Source organism: Leguminivora glycinivorella, chromosome 5 (assembly GCF_023078275.1).
Source record: "Leguminivora glycinivorella isolate SPB_JAAS2020 chromosome 5, LegGlyc_1.1, whole genome shotgun sequence".
Lineage (NCBI taxonomy): Eukaryota > Metazoa > Arthropoda > Insecta > Lepidoptera > Tortricidae > Leguminivora > Leguminivora glycinivorella.
In genome coordinates this window covers 23,611,180-23,634,393 of record NC_062975.1, presented here as the reverse complement: position 1 = coordinate 23,634,393, position 23,214 = coordinate 23,611,180, and the positions used below count along the sequence as shown (strand labels likewise).

The following is a 23,214-nucleotide window of genomic DNA, read 5'->3' as shown; positions in this document are numbered from 1 at the left end:
TGTTTGCCTGCCAGGATGTTACTCAGTGGGGTAGATCAAAAGGGAAAGTAATGAATTTACCAGTTGGACTGTTTTCTTTTCTGAACTCGCCCACAATTTCATCCTTCCCGTCCGGTGTTTCCGTGATGGATATTATAAATTTGTCGCACTCCGCCCACTCTAGAAAACAACAATATAATCATAAATAATAAACTTAATAAGTATACTCTACAGTACATTACAGGAATAACACAAATTATAATAACCTAACAACAAAATTAAAATTATGAAAAGAACCCCGACATGGACCGATTGCCACCAAACATGGCTAACAACAATCCCGACTAATTCAGCTTTCAAACAAAGAAACTTAATCTAAATCGGTCCATCTGTTCGGGCGATGCCACAGACAGACACACACATAAACAGACAGACAGGCAAACAGTCAGACACGTCAAACTTATAACACCCCGTCGTTTTGCGTCGGGGGTTAAAAACCAGGTTTAAACGTAGTGGGAAAGGTGTACGAAGGTGTCATGCTAGTTCGTTCAACGTTAGTACCTACTTCTTGTACCGAGACTGACTGAAATACCATGGTACGTTCAAGTTGGCGTCAAAATACGAAGGAACAATATTTCGCAATACATCTGTAACAACAGGTGGTCTTATCGCATAAAAGCAATCTCTTCCAGATAACAGACGTGACTATACGTGAAAACGGCCCACTTGGTCGATTGCTACGAGTATAAAGCCGCTTTGTCAGTTTATTCATATAAAGTATATCTCGCCTTAATGGTAACCGGCAAAGTGGGACGTTTTACTAAACACACTCACATATGTATGTAAGTAAAACTGAAACGTAAAACTAAAATGTAAAGTAAGACTTACTTTGATTTTGATTATAACTTTGTTTCAATTCTGAGTATTTCTGAGAAAACGCTTTTAACTTATCCACTTCGGTCGAAATTTGTGTCGCTAACTGCTCTATCAACGCACCAAATTCTGGAACTAAAAATACTTTTATGTGAAATCTACGGACATTCAGAAACTTACAAAAGCCCAAAGTTACAAGTTACAAGCGGAAGTCTCACGGGGCCCATCTCTCGAAGCTACAAGTTACAATATACAAGTGGTAGTCAATGTCTAATATGACAAGTTGGAAAGATACTTCAGCTTGAGACTTTCAGTATTGAGAAATAGGCCACTGGTCTGTAGTCTTTAGGTATTTAAATTAATTTAAACAAAATATAACCCCAAATAGATTCTTAAAGCAGTTGAAGGGTAAATCAAAAGAATACATGATCAAATAAGGAGATTGAAATAGGTGACAGATCCACTTGTTTTTGTATTTTGGTTGGTTAAACAACAAATCTTGTGTACTTACTCAATACACAAGTACCGGGATTTAAACCAAGGACACTTGCAAATAGGGTAATTAAGGTAATTAGGGTCGTCAAAAGTATCATAAAAACCTCGGCGTCGCGGAAAGCTGGCGCGATACCACTCAAGAGCGATCGAAGTGTGCAAGGGCACACTTCGCTCGGTCAGATTTACTCGAGCACAAGAGTGAGGCCAAACTTATTACTCGAGGCCAAAACTCATCTTGGGTTATCGCGCCAGCCAATTCATCATTGGCTCTTATCCCAATTACTTGCGGTTGGCGCAGCATGAATTTTTCTTCTATACATCTCTATCAGACGTCATCGTCATCTCGTCATTCACTTGTATTCGTTTCATATCATCTCTCACACAGTCCATCCACCTTTTCTTCGGCTTTCCCCTCCCGCTTCCACCTTCCACATTCATCCGTAATACTTGTCTCGTAACCTAACTTTCATATCTACAAGTAAGTATCATAAGAACCTGGGACAGTCTCACTAAAGCTTGTGCGTTTAGGCGTGCTGTTCGAACCTTCAGAAATCGCTGGCCACAAAGCCTCTGGCTTCATGACGTGATAATTCTTGATATCTGTGAAACGAAAGTACCTATCTGTGGCTCTAGTGAAAAAGGGTACAAGTCTCGCGGAGCGCAGGTGGAAAACGGCATAAGTCATGGGACATACACCCTTTTTCACCTGCGCTCCGCGAGACTTGCACCCTTTTACACTAGAGCCTCAGCTATATAATTAATAAAAACGTTATAATTAATAATGTAAACCTACAAACAGTAAGTATTTTTAACCGCTTGTACGCTTTATGTCATAAAAATGACACTCAATGACCAGGCCACGGGCGCAAGTGACTAATGTAAACCTTACTTGAAAATGTCTCGCCAGAGTCACCAGCGACCGGCATAAGTGAAGGAGCCGAAGAGGGCTTACAAATAGAGCGAGAAGAACGGCCTGACGTGATAGGCTTTATCAAACGACCGTGCCTGCGGCCCGTTTCTCGAAAGGTACAAGCCTTGTATTACAAGTGTGTTTCCATGACAACCCATATGATTTGACAGTTCGCGCACTTGTAATACAAGGCTTGTACCTTTCGAGAAACGGGCCCCTCGAAAGGTACTAGCACATTGATGGCCGCGGGTGTTGTCGCCGCGAGATAGACTACCTGTCCTTATGTCATTAATACAATTAGACAAAGACGTGTGATCTATCTCGCGGCGACATACTCCCGCGGCCATCATGTGCTAGGCCTACTGGTCTTATACACTGAGAGAAAATACAACCAGTTTTCATGTTCGTTCAACAAGTTTTTTGGTTAAAATAGCGCCTACGTGCTCTTTGGTTCAAACAACAAGCTACTTGTCATTTGAATCGGCAATATATTTGAATCAACAAGTCGATTTTATAAAACAACCTGACACATATATTGTTTTAAACATACGTTTGTCTGATTCAAACGGATAAACCGCAACAAGTCGAACTTGTTAAATTCACAATGCAAATTTCTCTCAGTGTACCATAAGCATAATAAAGAGCACTATCGTACAGTGTGGCCATTGGCCACTCCCTGCTTTCCGCTGAAAGTGCCGCCCGCCCGCTCTCGGTTAGGTACCTTATCGTTACCGCCTGTCAAGAACGCGACCAGTCGACCTGTCACTCATACAAGCATGGTACGCGTTCGCCTACACGAGCTTACACTGATGTGTGCGTAGGAACGCGCTTCTTGCATATATTTGATCGCCAGTGTCCGAGGTGTGCTTATACTGTGGTATAGGCTAGGGGTGGCTCTGCTCACCGGAATCCAGTTTTGTTTCGAGTGTGGGCAAAGACTTTGAGCGTATAACCTCTTCTGACGAGGACTCGCCAGCGAGGAACTTCAAGATAGCTTGCTTGGTTAGGCGAAGTTTTTCACGACATACATCTTCTGAAAAAAACTTTGAATGAGCTATCGGCGATAGAAATTTTTGTTCCATTTTCCAAAATTTATGTTCCATTCTATTCTTATCTCTATTTACTTATTTTTTTTCACTAAGAACATGCATTATATTTGAATATTATAATTATATCTTACAATCCTCATGAACATGAAACATAAAATATAATATTTACAACTAAAATAAAGTAGGTACGTACTAAATAAAAAATAATCAATTTACATACTTGTTTCATTTTTTGAAGTCTGTGCATCATGCGCAATAGATTTATTTGAGGTATTAGAACTCTTTGCTCCTTGTTCAGATAATAGACAATCTGTGAAACAAAGAAAACATGTTTTATACATACACATTACACGTGTATAAGACACTGGTCCCACCAAATGTGAGACATCGGCGATAAAAGCGAACAAAAAATTCATATTTAGTCGCTCCCGTGTACATAAAAGAGACGCGATGATAGTGCGAGCAAGTTATACCTAGGGTTGCAAAAAAACGGTTTTTTCTGGCTTGAAAAAAAAAAGCATGAAAAAAAAACCGTGAAGAAAAAAAGTTTTTTTTTCTGGAGTACGTTTTTTTATCAAGGACGAAGTCTCAAAATTTGCAAAACAGTCAATATGGCCTGCCTGCGTATGGTTGGGTGGGGCAAACAGAAAATAGCAAGGCGACGAACAGGTCTGGTACCGACTACAAAAATAATTGATTTGTTTATAATTTGGATGTTTAGATTATTGCAATCCGATAAGAAATCTGAATTCAAAGGTTTATTAGTTTTTATTGCTTTTTAGTTTCTCCGTATTTTGTAACGAGCTTATTTTTATTTTAACTACAGTCAAGTTCCCTATTGTTTTTTTTATTATTATTATAAACTGGCCAGTGATTGTACTGTATGGATATGAATCATAGGAACAGCACTGGACTAAATGTGGTAACATTTATGCATAACGATAAGTCAATGAGGCGGCACACTGAAAGGTTGTGACAGATGGCGCCACCTTAAGACGACTTTTGCACAGATAAAGAATAAATCTATCTTTTACTCTAGATTTTGAGAAGTGTCATAACTCGTTACCGGACCACGCTGCCAATGTCATTTCATACGTGAGAGCGAGAAGAAGATATTTGTCTCCCTCTTACATATGAAATAACGTTTACCGGTTATGTGACTGGTTGTGAATGACAGTGACATACCTACGCACTTGCACAGGCGCCGCCTGGCGGAATAAAATGTCAGTGTGCCTCCTCGTTTAGTTCTTCTGATTTTGGAGCCAACTTCAGTTGTCTTACCTGTGCCCTGTTCCACGACGGCGTTGCTATTACTATCGTTGCTGGTTGTGTTCTCGATTTTTCTTAGAATTTTTTCGCTACCTATGAAGCAAAGTAAATAATATGTATTTAAGCGATAAAAACGAACAAAAGTTAGGCTCTGCCATGTATATAAAAAAGTCGGTTACCTCACAGTTACCGCCTGTCAAACACGCGAACAGTCGACCTGTCATATTTCACTCACATAAGCATAGTACGCGTTCACCTACACGAGCTTTGACTGTGCTAAGAACGCGCCTCTTTCATTTATTCGATCGCCAGTGTCTGAGATGTGATAATATAGAGTACTATCGTACAGTACACTGAGAGAAAATACAACCAGTTTTCATGTTCGTTCAACAAGTTTTTTGGTTAAAATAGCGCCTACGTGCTCTTTGGTTCAAACAACAAGCTACTTGTCATTTGAATCGGCAATATATTTGAATCAACAAGTCGATTTTATAAAAACAACCTGACACATATTGTTTTAAACATACGTTTGGCTGATTCAAACGGATAAACCGCAACATGTCGAACTTGTTAAATTCACAATGCAAATTTCTCTCAGTGTATGGCCACTCCCGCTCCCCGCTGAAATTGCCGCCCACCCGCTCTCGCTTACCTCTCAGTTGCCTGTCCAGAACGCGACCAGTCGACCTGTCTTCTCACTCATACACGCATGGTTCACCTAAGCACACCAAGTGTGTGCGTAGGAACGCGTTTCTTTCATACATTTGATCGCCATTATCCGAGGTGTGGCTTACCCGTGCCTTGCTCCAGGGTACTGATGCCGACGAGGACGTTATTCTTACCATCGTGACTGATTGGGTGCGAGTTTTCCGAGTTCTCAATAGTTTTTTGGATCTTTTCACTACCTGAGAATCAAATTAAGAATTGAATTTTAGAATTTTATGAACAACATATAGGTGAAAAGCTTAAGAAACACTAATTTAAACTTTCACGATTATTACACCTATACTACATCGCAAATTATCATGCCATCAAAGGTTGGAATTAAAAAATCTAACAATGTCTCAAAAATCTCTCTATTCTAGACGCAGCAGGGAAGTTTATTTTCTAAGGTGTAGTTATAATTTGTGAGTGTGTTTAGTAAAGCGTTCCACTTTATCGCTTACCATAAAGATGAAATTTGCTATCTTTATATTAATAAACTGACAAAGCGGCTTTATAGCAATCGACAAAATGAGACGTTTTACTAAAAACACTCAATTTTAATTTTGGCTCTGTGAGCAAATCTACGTCACCTATGGGAGTTCTTGGCGTTAAAAGGGTTAAATAGAAAATTACCTGCATCCTCGTCTATCATACATTCCTTCGGAGATTGGTTTGAGCCCTCGGAGGCGGTTTTGCACACCCGATGACAGGGGGAGAGTTGGTACAAAGAACATTCTGAGGAAGCTAACGTATCAATTAAACACACGAAAGCCGTAGCCATAATGTTTGAGGGGAGAAATGGGACGTCATTGGCAGTCAGGAAGATTAGACACCAGTGACAATTTTGTAGCTATTTATGGGTTGATAAGTAACATTACTCAGCGTCAATATTTCCTTGTTGCACAGGCAATGAGCGGCTAAGTGTCACTGTCGGGCGACAATTGTCACTATTGAAATGAAACAGGCCACAGCTCCCAGTGGTAATTTGGTGATTTTTGGATAATAATTACTATTAAAACTACTGGATCTTTTTCAAACATAGCTTACAACATCACAAAGAAATCCCCCGTCGTGTAAAAAACGCATTAAAATAGTAAACGGTTTTGTTTTGATACAGTTAAACATAGTCATAATGATGTCTGTTTTTCTGAGGGTCTAGAAAGTAGAAAATAAAGCATAAATAATAATTATAATGAAGCAAGAGTGAATAGGTTATTACTGAGTCGGTGAGCTCCATCTTAAAATCTGTCTTCACTTTCCATCAGGTGTGACTAGAGTCAATCGCCGATCAGTCTATGACGCCGTGGCTTGCATGGACGACGGGCACACGTGACAGAGGTGCGACGGACTCAAATCTTTGATCTCTATGAAAGTGTCATTGGTAGACGTCGTCGATGAACTAGGATGATGGGCGATGCGATGCGACCCGACGGCCACTCAAGTCACGGCGTAATAAAAAAAAAGTTTTTTCGCAAAAATTTAATTTTTGCACAAGCTTTTATCGTCGAATGTACCTTTTCTTTTAGCAGACACCTAACCTAATGCTCTCCGAGACGTTTCTAAAAACCCCTTACTCGATGGGGATACGACTTTTCATGTTACACAGTTCTTCTGCCTACCTTTCTGCTTCATCATCAGATCAGCTTTATGATACATACCATAATATTACACTGCCACGTGATTTACATACGTGTGCAATATTTCAGCTCAATCGGAAATCGGGAAGTGGGTTAAATTTAACTTGCATGATTTGATTACAGACAGACAAAGGGACAGCAGGGTCAGCACATAATTGCCGCGAGAGTATGTCGCCGCGAGATAGACTACCCGTCCTTATGTCATTAATACAGTTAGAAGAAGACGTGTCATCTATCTCGCGGCGACATACTCCCGCTGCAATCATGTGCTAGGCCTACTGGTGAAAGTAAATAAAAGCTTTTAAAAAATACCTACCGATCCCCTCGTCAACAAAGCATTCATTGTTCGGAAACCCCATGACCTTGAACCCCGTGTGTTTCCGAGTAATATGTAGTATGATTTTCTCTGCGACTTTCTCAGCCAATTCTGAAGAGCAATACGGCAGACTGGCATTGTCTATAAAATTAAATATTTGTTAAGTAAATTGCAATTGGTTTCGTGGTTGTTACAATTGTTGTGTTGTTGTTGTGTGTTCGCGTTGTGTGTTGTTGTGTGTGTATTTATTGTAAAGGTTTTAATCAGTTTATAAGTTTAATTGCCGTGTGGTGGTGGGTTAAGAATTTCACTACCCTCTTTCTTCCTGTGGGTGTCGTAGAAGGCGACTGTGGGATATGGGTTAAATTGTGGCGTAGGCGAGAGGCTGGCAACCTGTCACTGCAATGTCAGAGTTTCGATTTCTTTTAACCCTTTATTTGCCAAGAGTGCCACCGAAATTTTAGTAGTGTCATAAGCTCTGCCTACCCCTATATGTATATTTATAGTTTTGGACGACATTTTGTCAAATGTAGCATTCCAGTACTAGCGAGTGGGTATGAAAGAACTACCATATACAATTTTAAGCACAGAAGAAAAAACGCTGAAGTCAAACCCCACTTGTATAATTTTACACCGTTAATAGATAAACCAAAAATACTGACAAATCAAAACAAAATCATGTAGCCGAGAAACAACAATAATTAATGATACAGTGCTAAAAGTTTTCACATCTTTGTATGGTGACTGAAAAAAATCCATTGGAAGTGTATGAACTGTTCACAGGTGGATTACTGGGTTTAAAAGATCTCCCTTCTACTCTGCGAACTATATGAATTGAATCACTGTGTGATATGAAGGAACCCAAACTATTTTCACCACGGTGCCAGAAGATTTTTTGTTTCTGAGGTCAATAGAAGGAAAAAATGTTATATGAGTAAACATGTATAATGGCTGACCCTACATATACCTCTACAATCTCTGTTTAAAGGTTTGGCGTCCCGTTTGGTAGATGTGACGGGTGACAAAAGGGCTGGCCAGTATTTTGCTCAGAGAATAAGCATCGCCATTCAGCGAGGCACTGCGGCCAGCCTTTTGGGCACGCTGAAGTACCTCTATAATCAGACGGAACTTTTTGGTAACATTTATAGCTCACCAGATGTTTCCAAATCGTTGAAAGTATTGGTGTTGCAATCCTTACTGTGCTTGGAGGGTATTAATACTGATCTGCGTTTGTGCTCGTTTGTCCAAAACAAGCTTTTCGTGTCGGTTGCGAGAGAATGGGCTGTAACTGAAACCGAGGGTGAATCAGTAGAAATACAGTTTGGCAGGCTATTTCCGATAGTAGAAAAAGGAAAAAAAGGAGTCGTAAAACCATCTTCATCATCTTCCTTGCGTTATCCCGGCATTTGCCATGGTTCATGTGAGCCTGGGGTCCGCTTTGACAACTAATCCCAAGATTCGGCGTAGGCACTAGTTTTTACAAAAGCGACTGCCATCTGACCTTTCAACCTAAAGGGTAACTAGGCCTTATTGGAATTAGTCCGGTTTCCTCACGATGTTTTCCTTCACCGAAAAGCGACTGGCAAATATCAAACGACCGGCTTCCTCGCATAAAGTCATTGTGATATTTGTGATCAAAGACATAATAATATATAACTCCGTATAGATAGATAAAGTCTAAGGAAAAAACGTACCTCAGTACCATACAGAAAAAGGTACGGTGGCCTAGATGGCATTACACCTTTGGGGTACGCTCAGCTAGATAGCGCTACTATTAATATTTGACATTTTAACATATATCAAGCTAAAAATATGGGCCAAATTGTCAAAACTGTGGTTCAAAAGTTTTAAGCCTGTGTCAAGAGATGGCAGTCTATGCACTGTGATGTTACTTCGACAGTAACTCTCTACACCGTGTTTCACTTAACACTAAAAACCTGAAAACTGTTTGTTCAGAATCGAGAGTAGAATCGATTGAGGTATATCTTGATGGGGGTAATATTTTTTGTTTTAATTTGTATTATTAGTTATTGTTTACGTGCCCATTCTACAAATTCGTAATACAACATTGTGCATATCATATTGTTAGAGGTTGTATACCTTTTTCAGTATTTAAGGGTATTAATACTGGCTGGTTACTTGGACGATTTTTTTTTCTGCTACGAAATAGACGTTGTGCGTCAGTTTAAATTTAAAGTTTATCATAAGTCATAACAAACTGAACTCGTACCTAATTACAACCTTGTCATTTTGAATTTTAGGTTTAAATTTTCTTACTGAGTCACCTGTCCAATTTGAAGTTTACTGTGAGACAGGTTAAAGTGCTTTACATTGCCATAGCTGTCTATTGGTAAACCTTGTGTCGTTGCAGTAACGTACACAATTAAACAGTTTGAAGGTTTATGATGGTAGGTAGCAATTATTTTATTGAGTGTAGAGTTAAAAGCCGAGTAGAGCTGCACAGAAAATTAAAAATTCAATTTAAACAAATAATAATCATCAGATTAAAAAATGAACATTCTAGATACGTTTAAAAAAATAAAAATCAGTTGGGGTGTCTGAGGTTTTGAGTGATACCGGAAACACGGTGTATAATACTCGATCCTCTTTGTTGTGATATAGTGAGTCCATGTCAGTCAGCATCGTTGGTACAATGCCCCATGGCCAAAGGGTCTATTTTAGATTGAAACAATTAAACTGTTAAGTTAAGCCTTAGTAAGCCTAAGGGCATTTGACAGACACATCATCGTCACGCAGCAGACGTCTATGGAACTTCCCATACAATAAAATTTAACGAACTCTTTAACGGTGACAGTTTGATGCAACCGGCCCTTAGTTTATATTATGTAAAATGGACGTAGTTACGCAATAACGTTCCAATCCACATGAGATTGTCATTTTAGACCTTGTATAAAACACAAAAGTCTTTCATTTCAATGACAATTTCAGATGGATTGGAACGTTTCTGCGTAACTACGTCCAAATCGTCGTGACTATAGTCAATGCGTGCATAAGCTACATTGATTGCTTACCATCGGTTGAAGTCCCACGGGATTCGGTGATCTGTTTCTTTTCACAATTCGTCGAGATGTGCCTCATAATCTTGTTGACAACGATGTCGGCCCATTTAGACGGGCAACTTGGAGGTAGATCAAGATTTACTTTTTCTGAAAATCATATTTTTTATAATAATTCGGCCTTCCACTACATATTAAAAACCGACCAAGAGCGTGTCGGGCCACGCTCAGTGTAGGGTGTAGGGTTCCGTAGTTTTCCGTATTTTTCTCAAAAACTACTAAACCTATCAAGTTCAAAACAATTTTCCTAGAAAGACTTTATAAAGTTCTACTTTTGTGATTTTTTTTCATATTTTTTAAACATATGGTTCAAAAGTTGGAGGGGGGGGCGCCCTTTTTTTCCTTTCGGAGCGATTATTTCCGAAAATATTAATATTATCAAAAAACGATCTTAGTACCCTTATTTCATTTTTAAATACCTATCCAACAATATATCACACGTTGGGGTTGGAATGAAAAAAAATATCAGCCCCCACTTTACGTGTAGGGGGGGTACCCTAATAAAACATTTTTTTCCATTTTTTATTTTTGCACTTTGTGCAATATGGCGTGATTGATATACATATTGGTACCAAATTTCAGCTTTCTAGTACTAACGGTTACAGAGATTATCCGCGGACGGACGGACGGACGGACGGACAGACAGACAGACATGGCGAAACTATAAGGGTTCCTAGTTGACTACGGAACCCTAAAAATGCTCCAAATAAGTTCGCTTTTAAGAAATCTGTACGTTCTTTCTTTGCTGGTAGAATGAAGGATTCCTAGTTGTTTTTATATATGTATGTATGTATGTATTTTTGGAAATATATATTTAGGTTTATGTATATTTACTATGTAACTTCTTATGTAGGTAATTATGTAAAGTTTTAGTAATATCACCGCCCACAATATCTCTGCTTTGCCTAAAGGTTGACTGGTAGAGAATGCTGTCTGGCATTAAGTCCGCCTTTTGTACTATAAGTTTTTCTTTCTTTGTGTACAATAAAGATTAAATAAATAAATAATTTCTCCCTGCTGATCAAAGGCCTCCTCTCACATTTCAGTCTTTCCGATCTTGGGCAGACTCATTCTTTACGAAGAAATCTAAGCGTAGGTCTGAATGCGCGCTCTTGGGTGTGCAGCGGAGCGGGGCGTACGGCGTGCATGTCAAAACATTGAAACTCAATACAAGTGTCCTGAGTCGACGCTGAATAAGGTGCACACACGCTCACCCGTCCCGCTGTGCTCTGAGCGTTCATCCAGGCGTTACACTAGTCATCTCGCCGAAACCATAAGGCCATTTGTAGGGTTCCGTAGTCAACTAGGAACCCTTATAGTTTAGCCATGTCTGTCCGTCCGTCCGTCCGTCTGTCCGCGGATAATCTCAGTGACCGTTAGCAGTAGAAAGCTAAAATTTGGTACCGATATGTATATAAATCACGCCGACAAAGTGGTAAAATAAAAAGTGGAAAAAAATGTTTTTTTAGGGTACCCCCCCCCATACATGTAAAGTGGGGACTGATTTTTTTTCATTCCAACCCCAACGTGTGATATATTGTTGGATAGGTATATAAAAATGAATAGGGGTTTACTAAAATCTTTTTTTGATAATATTCATATTTTCGGAAATAATCTCTCCTAAAGGAAAAAAAAGCGCGTCCCCCCCTTTAACTTTTGAACCATACGTTTAAAAAATATGAAAAAAATCACAAAAGTAGAACTTTATAAAGACTTTCTAGGAAAATTAGTTTGAGCTTGATAGGTTAAGTAGTTTTTGAGAAAAATACGGAACCTACGGAACCCTACACTGAGCGTGGCCCGACACGCTCTTGGCCGGTTTTTATTCTAGAATTTTATTGTGGAATGCAGCATTTTGTGAACATCAAAGCAATGAACCTTATGTACTTTGTACTAATATATATTTTGTAGTACAGCTTACTTGGTTGGACTCCCTGGGAAAGAGGGTATGGTTGGAAAGGGGCATCTCCGGGTGGGCTGGTCTCGTTCATTACCGTGCAGTCCCGTTTCAGCCTTCCGTTTAGCGTACCCTGTCCTGAAACAATATTAAATTATGTTAATGTACTCGTAGGCGCGATTATCATCCGATACGTTGAGACGGTCGAGAAGCTCCTGAATAGCTGAAGGATCTTAGGATCGTAGGGGGTAATTGCATAAAAGATCCCGATGCCTCGAAGTGTATCCGTAAGGGCATAAGACAAGTGTAACAGTTCGGGCCGCGGGTGAAGAAAATTATGAACACGACAGGTTCTATATATTTACAGTTTATTTAAAAGTCCAACGTTAGGCGCATTTCACAAAATATATTTACACAGATTTACAATATGGAATAACTATTTTACAAGACGAAAACTAAACAAAAATCAACATAAAGCGCTGCGCAGCAGTATATCGCTAGAACAGATTTTTTACACAAAAACTTTTTACAAAACAAAAGAAAAGCGATAACCGGCCGCCGCGCACACGGCCAGTGCGCGCGCTGCCAACGAACTTCCCTGGTGCTCTACAGACCAAGGAGGCCGACGCTGAGTTTGTCGCTTACGACAAGATAAGTTAGGCGCGAAGGTTTATCGTATATTATGAGCCTATGTGTCCCATTGCTGGGCAAAGGCCTCCCCCTTCTTCCTCCATTCTTCTCGATCTTGAGCTAAAACTGGCCAGTCTGTCAAAAAGGAGTCCAAGTTATCCCGCCATCGCCGGCGAGATCTGCCGGATCCTCTGTTCGACTCATGGGGCTCCTACTCCGTGGCTATCTTGGCCCACAAGTCATTCGGCATACGGCAGACATGTCCAGCCCAGTCCCACTTTAAATTGGCTGCTTTTCGAGCTACATCAATTATCCGAGTTTATCGTCTCATTCCAAATTAAAATTTCGTCTTTTTATAGTACTTAACAAGATTGGATTGACAGTCTATAGTTTTTTAGGTTCCTGTCGGCGGGCCTGTGGTTTGCTCCAAGTGCTTACCTAGCTATTTTTACGAAAAACTGTTTCATCTGTACATGCCCCGTAGCCGAATGGCATTTCTGTGACACGAAACGCCACCGAAATGCCGCAGAAATGTAGTCTTGCTCTGTCGCGCCAATGCGCAAGAGCGATAGAGATAGACAAACTTTGAAAGAGATTTTTATTGTGAGCGTTTCGTGAGCGTTTGTGCATTCGGCTACGCACACAGTGCCGAACGTTTTTTATTTTACTAATAATAGTGTAGGTACTTTTACAGAATGTACATGTTTAAAGGGTCACATTTCACAACATTTCCTAGGAACCCGATTCCTTATAAAATAAACGGAAAACAGCGCAAGGAAGATGAGAAATCACTTTCGAAACCCACAGCGAGCGTATAATCTCCATCATTCCGTACCATTACACGCAAATTGTAAAAAAGATGCGGTGTGGAGTGAAAAATCGACCTCAAACGGTAAAAACTGGTCTATTTTTAAAAGCATTGAGTTGATTTTATAAATGTTGCAAAAGAGAGATAAGAGGTTTTCAAAGTAGGAGTGAGAATCGCGCTGGGCTCTAGTGTTTGAGGTTATAATTTTTTTAGATTATGAAAATGTAACCTTCTTTTTATTAAGTATACGGTTGATGTTTCGAATGTCGTGTAGTGTGAGATAAGAGGATTTTGAAATAGCAGTCGCGAGTCTTGATTTGAGGTTATAATTTTTAAGACGTCGATTTTATTAGGCGTTTTTTTGTTCATTTACGGTTTATGATTTTGAGCTTCTTTGCTTAAAAAATATGATTTGTAACGTAAAACATGGAAGTAGGTAAATACTGACCAATATAAATATTGGTAGTCATATGACTGTGACTACGCGCCATTTTGCGGAATTTCATTAGAACTATTTTAACTACCCGACGCAAAAACGACGGGGTGTTATAAGTTTGACGTGTCTGTCTGTTTGTCTGTCTGTGTGTGTGTCTGTCTGTGGCATCGTAACTCCCGAACGGATGAACCGATTTCAATTTAGTTTTTTTTTGTCTGAAAGCTGAGTAAGTCGGGAGTGTTCTTAGCCATGTTTCATAAAAATAGGTCTACTATGTCTCGGTCGGGGGTTTTTTCACATTTTTAATTTTGTGGTTAGGTTATTAAATAAATTTTATACAATACTGAACTGCCACCGCATATAATTAGATTCAGTTTCAGTTTATTTATTCAAGAACAATTTTTACATCGTGTTTGAATTTGTACCAGAATAAGTAATTACCTATGTATGCTAGACTTTCAATAGGTATAGGGTATTTAAACTACCACACCTCGGATACTGGCGATCAAATATATGAAAGAGGCGCGTTCCTAGCACACAGTCTAAGCTCGTGTAGCTGAACGAGTACTATGCTTGTATGTGTGAAATATGACAGGTTCACTGTTCGCGTTTTTGACAGGCGGTAACTGTGAGATAACCGAGGGGCGGGCGGCACGGCGCGGGAGCGGCAGTGGCCATACTGTACGATAGGTAGGTACTCTTTTTTATACTGTGACACTACCGCTGAGTTTATTATGGTGAGTCGGCTAACTTGAGTACGGTCATATCATAACTCATCTGGCATATGACAATGTGCGAAACGCCCAATACTCGGGAGAGTCAGTAAATATATGTACATTACGAGTAAAATATGAATCCTCGACTTCAGAAAAATGTGTACAAAATAAATGTTATCGAACTACGCTTACGTTATATACGTACTACGTTTTTGCACGCGGCTTCGCTCGCGTTAGAAAGAGACAAAAAATAGCCTATGTCACTCTCCATCCTTTCAACTATCTCCACTTAAAAAATCACGACAATTCGTCGCTCCGTTTTGCCGTGAAAGACGGACAAACAAACAGACACACACACTTTCCCATTTATAATATTAGTATATGGATTATTAGCAAAAAAGGAATGCTAACCCATGTAAGGTATTTTTAACCCCCGCGTCGTCGATTCAATGGTCGCAGCGAGCAGTCTCAATGAAAATGCTCCTCGTTACGAAGCGAAACGTGTTCAGCGATCTTATTATTTTAACAATTTTGTTTTCGTTTTCCTAAAATTCATAGCTTTATTTTTGTGTTGAAATGAGTCTGGGATTTAAGAGGGAATTCGAATAGGCTAACAAAAAAAACAAACCTTGAGTTTCACTTGCTCCATCTTTTCTATTTGGTATACCTGAAACAGACGAACAAAACGTACATACTGTGGCGCCACATTTGTATGTTACGTATTAACCAAAGACATATATCAATCCATATGCATTAGGGTGGTCCTTATTTTGTCGATGTTATATTTTTATACGGGGCACCCGCTTAATGTAAAATCTAACCCTAAAAAACCAATGTATTTTTTTTTTCAGAATTTTTAAATACATTTTAGGGGTCGCTACCTCACTTTGTAAATTTGGATCCTCCATACAAAATGCAATTTTTTTTATCTATTTTTTTAGATTTTTCGTTGTGGGGCGAAAAGTCATGGTGTATTAAAACCATTGTAATTTGTTTTCAGAATTTTTAAATACATTTTAGGGGTCGCTACCGCACTTTGAAAATGTGGACCCTCTATACAAAATGCTATTTTTTATTTTTTTTTCCGATTTTTCGTTGTGGGGCAAAGAGTCAGGGTGTATTAAAGTGCAACTTAACATAAAATAACGCCGCTGATTTTTTTAAAATTATTTATTCATATTTTAGGGGTTCTAAGACTTCTAAAGTAAGTTCTTCCAAATTTTGAAAAGTGCGGTAGCGACCCCTAATTAATGTATTTAAAAATTCTGAAAACAAATTACATTGGTTTTAATACACCCTGACTCTTTGCCACACAACGGAAATTCGAAAAAAAAAAAAAAAAAAAAACATTTTGTATGGAGGGTCCAAATTTTAAAAGTGCGGTAGCGACCTCTAAAATGTATTTAAAAATTCTGAAAAAAAAAATACATTGGTTTTTTAGGGTTAGATTTTACATTAAGCGGGTGCCCCGTATAAAAATATAACATCGACAAAATAAGGACCACCCTAATATGCATACTATAATATTATAAATGGGAAAGAGTGCGTGTCTGTTTGTTTGTCCGTCCGTCGTGGCAAAACGGAGTGACGAATTGACGTGATTTTTTAAGTGGATATAGTAGAAGGGATGGAGAGGCCATAGGCTACTTTTTGTCTCTTTCACAAAAGCTAGTAAACATTTAAAGCCAAATGGCCGCTGTACACATGTGGCCAACGGTTCCACCAACCCTTGGTGGCCAAGATAAGAGCCGCTGTTTACACATTGGCGAACCAATCACTTGGCATTGGCTCTTCATGAAAGATGGACGTGGGATGAAAAAGGCTAGGAAATTCTAGGTCATTAACGTTGTCAGCAAAATTTGATTAAAAAATATTAACCCCGTAGTAAAATTAAATTATTTGAAATATTAACAATTTTTTTAATATTTTGTTAAGCACATTTATCTTTTTTAGGCAATACATTAAACATTTAAAAATAAAAAGAAATAAATAAATATTATAGGACATTCTTACACAGATTGACTGAGGCCCACGGTAAGCTCAAGAAGGCTTGTGTTGTGGGTGGGTGGGACATTTGCAAGGTTATTTTATTTCCTAAAATCAACACTATTATTTTTTTATTTATTTATTTATATGAGCCTAGAGTGTCCCACTGCTGGGCAAAGGCCTCCCTCTTCCCTTTCCACGTATCCCGGTCCTGACCCGTTTCCCACCAGTTCTCATCAAAAGCGTCAAGGTCATCTCGCCAACGCCGTCGAGGCTTTCCGCGACCCCGGGTTCGATTTGGCTATTATTAGCATAGATAAACTTATTATTTTCGTAAATATTTCACTACTGTCCTCTCTGACGGCTGACGACAAACTGAATGAAGCGCCAACGTGTAAACGCAGTTGGCCATTGGCGCCAAGATACTTTGATGTGTGGACAAAAAACCGACACCAATCGGTTGGCCGGCCAGCGCAAGCGCCAACTGCCAACTTACGGCCAAGTAGCCCTCTACACGCTTGGCCAAGGGGGTTGGTGGAACCGTTGGCCATATGTGTACAGCGGCTATAAGACAAAAATGTACCCTTGTACCTTGGAACCATCATCAAGAAAAATATATAGTTGTCTAGACAATTACGCTACTCGAGTTGCTACAACACTGGGCTTGTTATACTTATAAATTTTATATAGCGATAGCGTGCTGTCCCTGTCACACCGTATTGTATAACATTTATAACAGCTAGTATGGCCGCGTGGTAAAAGCGATGGTAGCCTAGCGGTAAGTACGTGCGACTTTCGTTCCGGAGGTCGCGGGTTCGAACCCCGGCTCGCACCAATGAGTTTTTCGAAATTTATGTGCGAAATGTCATTTGATATTGATTGCCAGTCGCTTTTCGATGTAGGAAAACATCGTCAGGAAACCGGACTAATTCCAATAAGGTCTAGTTTACCCTTCGGGTTGGAAGGTCAGATGGCAGTCGCTTTCGTAAAAACTAGTGCCTACGCCAAATCTTGGGGTTAGTTGTCAAAGTGGACCCCAGGCTCCCATGAGCCGTGGCAAATGTCGGGATAACGCAAGGAGGATGATAACAGCCAGTGTGGGAGAACCATAACACATATATCAAATTAGGAATATAGGCCAAATTGTCAAAACTGAGGTTCAAAAGTTTTAAGCCTGTGTCGATAGATGGCAGTCTACACACTGTAACTACATTTTGACAGTAATTTCCCACATACTTGATCTTTTTTGCTATCATATATAATAATAAGCTTACAAAAATTAAGTTTACTTTATTAGTTATTACGCAACAATAGGAACAAATTAATTATTTTTTTCTGCTCCCGAACTGTTATTCGTCATTTACAGGGCCGTGCATAGATCTTTAAAACCCTACATAAAAGCCTATTCCTCAAAGCCAGCGTCCGCCGGCTTTCCGCGCATGCGCGCAGTATCGAAAAAACTGAAAACGCATTGTTTGGCTCTGTAACCATGGTAACGCATTGTTATAACGATACTGCGTGCGTTTGCGGAACTTTTGGCAGCTGGGAGTGCAAACCTGTGCGTCAAAATACAGGAAACAGTGTGAATTTCACGAAAGTTATTCAAGAAAATTAAGTGCATGGTCGTAGAAAAAGTATTGTATGCAACGGTGTTTAACTGAGTCAAAAAATACTCGTGGCGTCTTAATAACAATTTAAGGCTTCGCCTCAAATTGTTACCCACGCCACTCGTCTTTTTTGACCTCCTTTAAACGCCTGTTGCATAAAATAGGTACTATTAACAAATATTTTGATTTGTTTTTTTAAGTAGTCACACTACTATTATATATAAATTAAAAATCGAAATAAGATGTCATATATTAAAGAAAAAAATAACGGACACCACCAGTGGCAAAGGCTGGATTCGAACCGGCGCGGCGTCTTTATTAGCAATCCGGGCTAAGCTAGGCCACCCCGTCACCGTCCCCGTCGTTTTTTTTTAAATATATTACATCTTATTTCGATTTTTACTTTATTAAGTAAATGTTAAGTCTTTACCTTCCCCAGAAAAAGGAGTTTTGACAGTATGATTCGTATTTGTTTGGTGGTTGGTGGTCATAATGTCGGGTACCATTTGCTTCATATCACCTAAAAAAAAACAATAAAATATACTTAGGAGTGACAACTTACACAGATCAACCAAGCCCCAAACGAAGTACACTTGTAATACTTAATAAAATACCCACAGATGTCATATAATACCATAGATCAAGCAAACGTAGGTATCTACTTAGCGTGTCAAACGAACAGTAAAATCCACTGAGTTATCCGTCTTTCATCGCAGCTTGCAGCTTTCAGGCGTAAATTTTTGTAAGTTAAAGTCAACACAAACATTAAAAATGCTTCGCTACCTACCTACGTGATATTTAAATGCAAAAATCTGAAGGGCCTGAGACATATTTAAAATCACAGGCAAGTAACAACTTTAGTACTACATCTGACACGCTCGGCCCCTGGTTAATAGATGAACTTGTTTCTTCTAAATTAGTTTTTTATCATGCAGAACCGTCTGCGAACGATATTACACACATTTTTTCTATTCTTACGGGTAGATGTTTGCTATAACGCCACCCTGAGGCGGTTGAGAATTGAGGGAAGGCATGGATAAATTCACACACATCCAGCAGGCCTTCGTGGCGCAGTTGGTAGCGTGATGGCCCCGGCATACTGATGTGCCGACGGAAAGTTTCCAAATTTCTGAAATGTTCACATAGGAAAACTTCGGAAACTTTCCATTCTTTGTATGGACAATTGTATGGATGGAAACTTTCCATTTCATAAATTTAAATTCACTTTATTTTTCGTGAAACTTTCGTGAATTTTTCATGAAATTTAAGATTTTTTTGGTAAATTCCCGCAACTTGCACATCACTACCCCGGCAAGGCCAAAGGTCGCAGGTTCGAGTCCTGCCGGAGGTGTGAATTTTTCCATTTTTCCTTCAATTTAAAAATTTGTTTCTTCTATCTAAATCAACCTGTGTATGTTGCCAGAAAGGTAAAGTCTCAGTGTAACGCCGTGGTTTGCGTGGGCGACGGTCGCGCGATGGTCGCGCGACGGCGAAGCGACGCATACGAAATCAAACCTTATCGATATGGAAGTATGAGACGCGACGGCGACGGTCGCGCGACCGTCGCCCACGCAAGACACGGCGTAACGCGTGGACGACGGGCACGCGGCGGCGATGCGACGCGACGCGGCGCGACGAAATCAAACTTTCGATCTCTATGGAAGTGTCTTAGGTGGGCGACGTCCATGAACTATGGATGATAGGCGATGCGATCCGACGCGACAGCGACGATCGCGCGATTGTCGTTCACGCAAGCCACGGCGTAATTTCAGGTGCAGTTCTATATGTACATACCTCTATATTTGATCTACAATGTAACCAGTTTCTCATATACAGTAAAGAACTTTAAACTTTACCTTTTAAAGACATGTCCAGGCTAAGGAAATGTATACAGCCGATGTAAAGCGTAAAAAAACATAACGCAAGGTGTTATTTAAACACAAGTGAAATCACTTACCGATGGCACTTGTGTTGGCAGAGGCATACGTCTTCCATCGAACTGTTGACGTCGCTGAAAGAAGAATCATTGAAATTAAAAGGTTTCACGCACTCTTCTTTCGGTCAAAAATATGGCTTACTTAAAATACAATGCGTGCAACCAGTGGTAGCAACTGGCCGAAAATCGACCCATGTGGCGTCGTGCTGTCCACGACGGGCAATCCAAGCACGACAATGCCTAGTTTTCCTATTTGAAAGATAAACGCATGAGGCGCCACGAGCAGGCCTTCACCCCCGCCCACCTGGGGTCCCAATACACTTGCCGCGTATGTGGACGCGGGATTCTCTCTCGAATTGGGCTACACAGCCACGAACGCAAGTGTCGTTCGAAATTGTTCGGATGCTGCTTAAATCAACTGTCACAGATGTAAAGGCCTATTATTATTATTATTATGGCGCCCAGTGGCGTCTTTTTTCGTTGGTTTGATAATAATCATGTAACAGACCTGCAGATGTCCCTTTTAATGTGTTATGACGATTGGTGTTCAGGTTCGAGGTGAGTGTCGACACGGCGGTCCTGTTTTTCATTTCTGTGCCTAAAAGTTAAACAGAAAGAAATATTTACGGCTCATTTTTACACTGGATTCAGGCAAAAGTAAATTAGGTACGATGAAATATCTTTTTCAGTACAGATGGTCGTTTTTTTACGCACTAGTGCGAGAAGTGGTTCATTATATGCCAGGTCGAAATTTCGGATGGCCATCTGTACTGAAAAACGTCGTACGATACTCGTGCGAAAAGGAAATTCGAAACTCGTGTACTCCCTTCGGTCGTGTTTTAATTTATCGCCACTCGTTTCCAACTTCCTTTTTTACGCACTTGTATCGTAATGTACTAATTTCCCCTCACTAGCTCGGAAACACGTGTTTTGTCCTTTAATACCAGCGGGTAAAAACGCATTTTATCCACTAGTGGGTAAAGTAATTTGACCTTAAATAAAGTCAAATTAACTGCTTTAAGATTGATAAAAGTAGGTGATTCTAGTAATAAAGATGATTTACCACCTGCGGAACTACGTACTGGAAGCAGTGATAAACGCATTTTTTGCGTTGTACTTTCCTCGCTATAGTGAGGGGAAAAGTTTTGTGTTACACTCGGGTGCAAATGTATTTTACTTCTCGTGTGTTAAAAAACTCGCAAGTTCAGGATTCTATTCTCGAACCACTCGCTTCGCTCGTGGTTCAACTATAGAATCCTTTCACTTGCTCGTTTTTCAATTCCACACTCGGCGTTAAAATACAACTTTGCCCCCTTGTATAACAAATAACGCGAGTATAACTATTGTCGTAATTCTATATTAGCGAATCGTTTCGACAGTTTTTAAAAAGAAGCTGATTTGACTAGTAGGAAACTAGCCCATTGTAAAGCTGAGTTTAGACCAGCAAGTTATTGCTGCAAGTTTTGAGACGAAACTATAGGTAAGAGTGAGTGGCAAGTATCTGCATCTCTTTCTTGCATATACTTCTGTCTCAAAACTTGCAGCAATAACTTGCTCGTCTAAATTCAGCTTTATGACATAAGGACACAATCTCAAGCCAATCATGTGCTAGTACCGCTAATTTATATCTTTCATATTCAAAAGAATAACGCAGAAATATGCACAGAAAATTATTTTGTTAATTCTCCCATTTTCTCTGGTTTATTAAAAATATTAAAAACCTAAAACCTCTCTGGCACTTGCAGATGTTTGCATTTCATAAACTGTTGTGAAGTGAAACTCTTTGTTTTACAAAATACGTGTTTTTTTATGAAAATTATTTTAAATTAAAAGAGTTCTTTGCGGTTTCATAAGCACTTGATAGGTGAACAACTTTGTGTAGTCAAGTTCTTGTTTTAAGTTCTCGTAGGTACCTTTTTTTTTGAGATTTGAGAGTTTTCATAAGTATAAAACATAATTAACTGTCTTTGTTATGTTAAAATAGTTATTTGTTATACAAGGGGGCAAAGTTGTATTTTAACGCCGAGTGCGGAATTGAAAAACGAGCAAGTGAAAGGATTCTATAGTTGAACCACGAGCGAAGCGAGTGGTTCTAAAATAGAATCCTGAACTTGCGAGTTTTTTAACACACGAGAAGTAAAATACATTTGCACCCGAGTGTAACACAAAACTTTTCGCCTCACTATAGCGAGGAAACTACAACGCAAAAACTGCGTTTATCACTGCTTCCAGAAGTTCCACAGGTGGTAAATCATCTTTATTACTAGATTAACCTACTTTTATCAATTTTAAAGCAGTTAATTTGACTTTATTCAAGGTCAAATTACTTTACCCACTAGTGGATAAAATGCGGTTTTACCCGCTGATATTAAAGGACAAAACACGTGTTTCCGAGCTAGTGAGGGGAAAACAATATTGTTATTAATGACAACCAATTTCCGGTTAATCATTTTTTTGTTAGTAAAATATAACCGAAATATTGTTGTTTGATGTCGCTATATACACTGGTCAAAAAGAGAAATAAAAAAACAAAGTGTGATGTAAAGCTGCATTTTTGGTATGTTATTTGGGGTCCTTGGGGGAATGTAGGACTATATTTTGCAAGCAAAAAAATGGTGTGCTAACTTCGTAATTTAAAAAAAAAAGTAAAAAAATCAGACTTTTTTTAGTTTTTGCCGTTTTATGAAAAAACTATGCATTTTTGGTCAAAAGTTGCTATGTAATGTTGAAAGCGGATTAAATTCCAAACAGTTTGACATCTTTTTTATCAATGTCCGTCAAATATTTTTTGAGATATGAAACGTCAAAAAAAGAGCATTTTTCCCCTTTCTATGAAAATATTCGTTTTGCTAATATTTTGAGACAGATATCAGCAAAACAACTCAGGC

General features: G+C 39.3%; 2 protein-coding genes across 2 annotated transcripts in view; both read right to left on the bottom strand.

Moving 5' to 3' along the window:
- The window catches only part of LOC125225978 (titin-like), a 47,563-nt gene extending 44,322 nt beyond the window's left edge, over window positions 1-3,241 (bottom strand). Inside the window, exons 1-4 of the mRNA XM_048129793.1 lie at window positions 3,162-3,241; window positions 1,843-1,947; window positions 868-987; window positions 61-159 (exon numbers count right to left, since the gene is read on the bottom strand). Of these exons, the coding sequence (XP_047985750.1) occupies window positions 61-159; window positions 868-987; window positions 1,843-1,927 (304 nt within the window). The 5' untranslated portion in view covers window positions 1,928-1,947; window positions 3,162-3,241. The remainder of the gene's footprint in view (window positions 1-60; window positions 160-867; window positions 988-1,842; window positions 1,948-3,161) is intronic.
- Window positions 3,242-5,349: 2,108 nt separating this feature from the next.
- LOC125225977 overlaps window positions 5,350-23,214 on the bottom strand; it is a 29,642-nt gene continuing 11,777 nt past the window's right edge. Inside the window, exons 3-9 of the mRNA XM_048129792.1 lie at window positions 20,835-20,924; window positions 20,348-20,401; window positions 18,821-18,910; window positions 12,232-12,345; window positions 10,266-10,400; window positions 5,914-6,015; window positions 5,350-5,480 (exon numbers count right to left, since the gene is read on the bottom strand). Coding sequence (XP_047985749.1) covers window positions 5,350-5,480; window positions 5,914-6,015; window positions 10,266-10,400; window positions 12,232-12,345; window positions 18,821-18,910; window positions 20,348-20,401; window positions 20,835-20,924 — 716 coding nt within the window. The remainder of the gene's footprint in view (window positions 5,481-5,913; window positions 6,016-10,265; window positions 10,401-12,231; window positions 12,346-18,820; window positions 18,911-20,347; window positions 20,402-20,834; window positions 20,925-23,214) is intronic.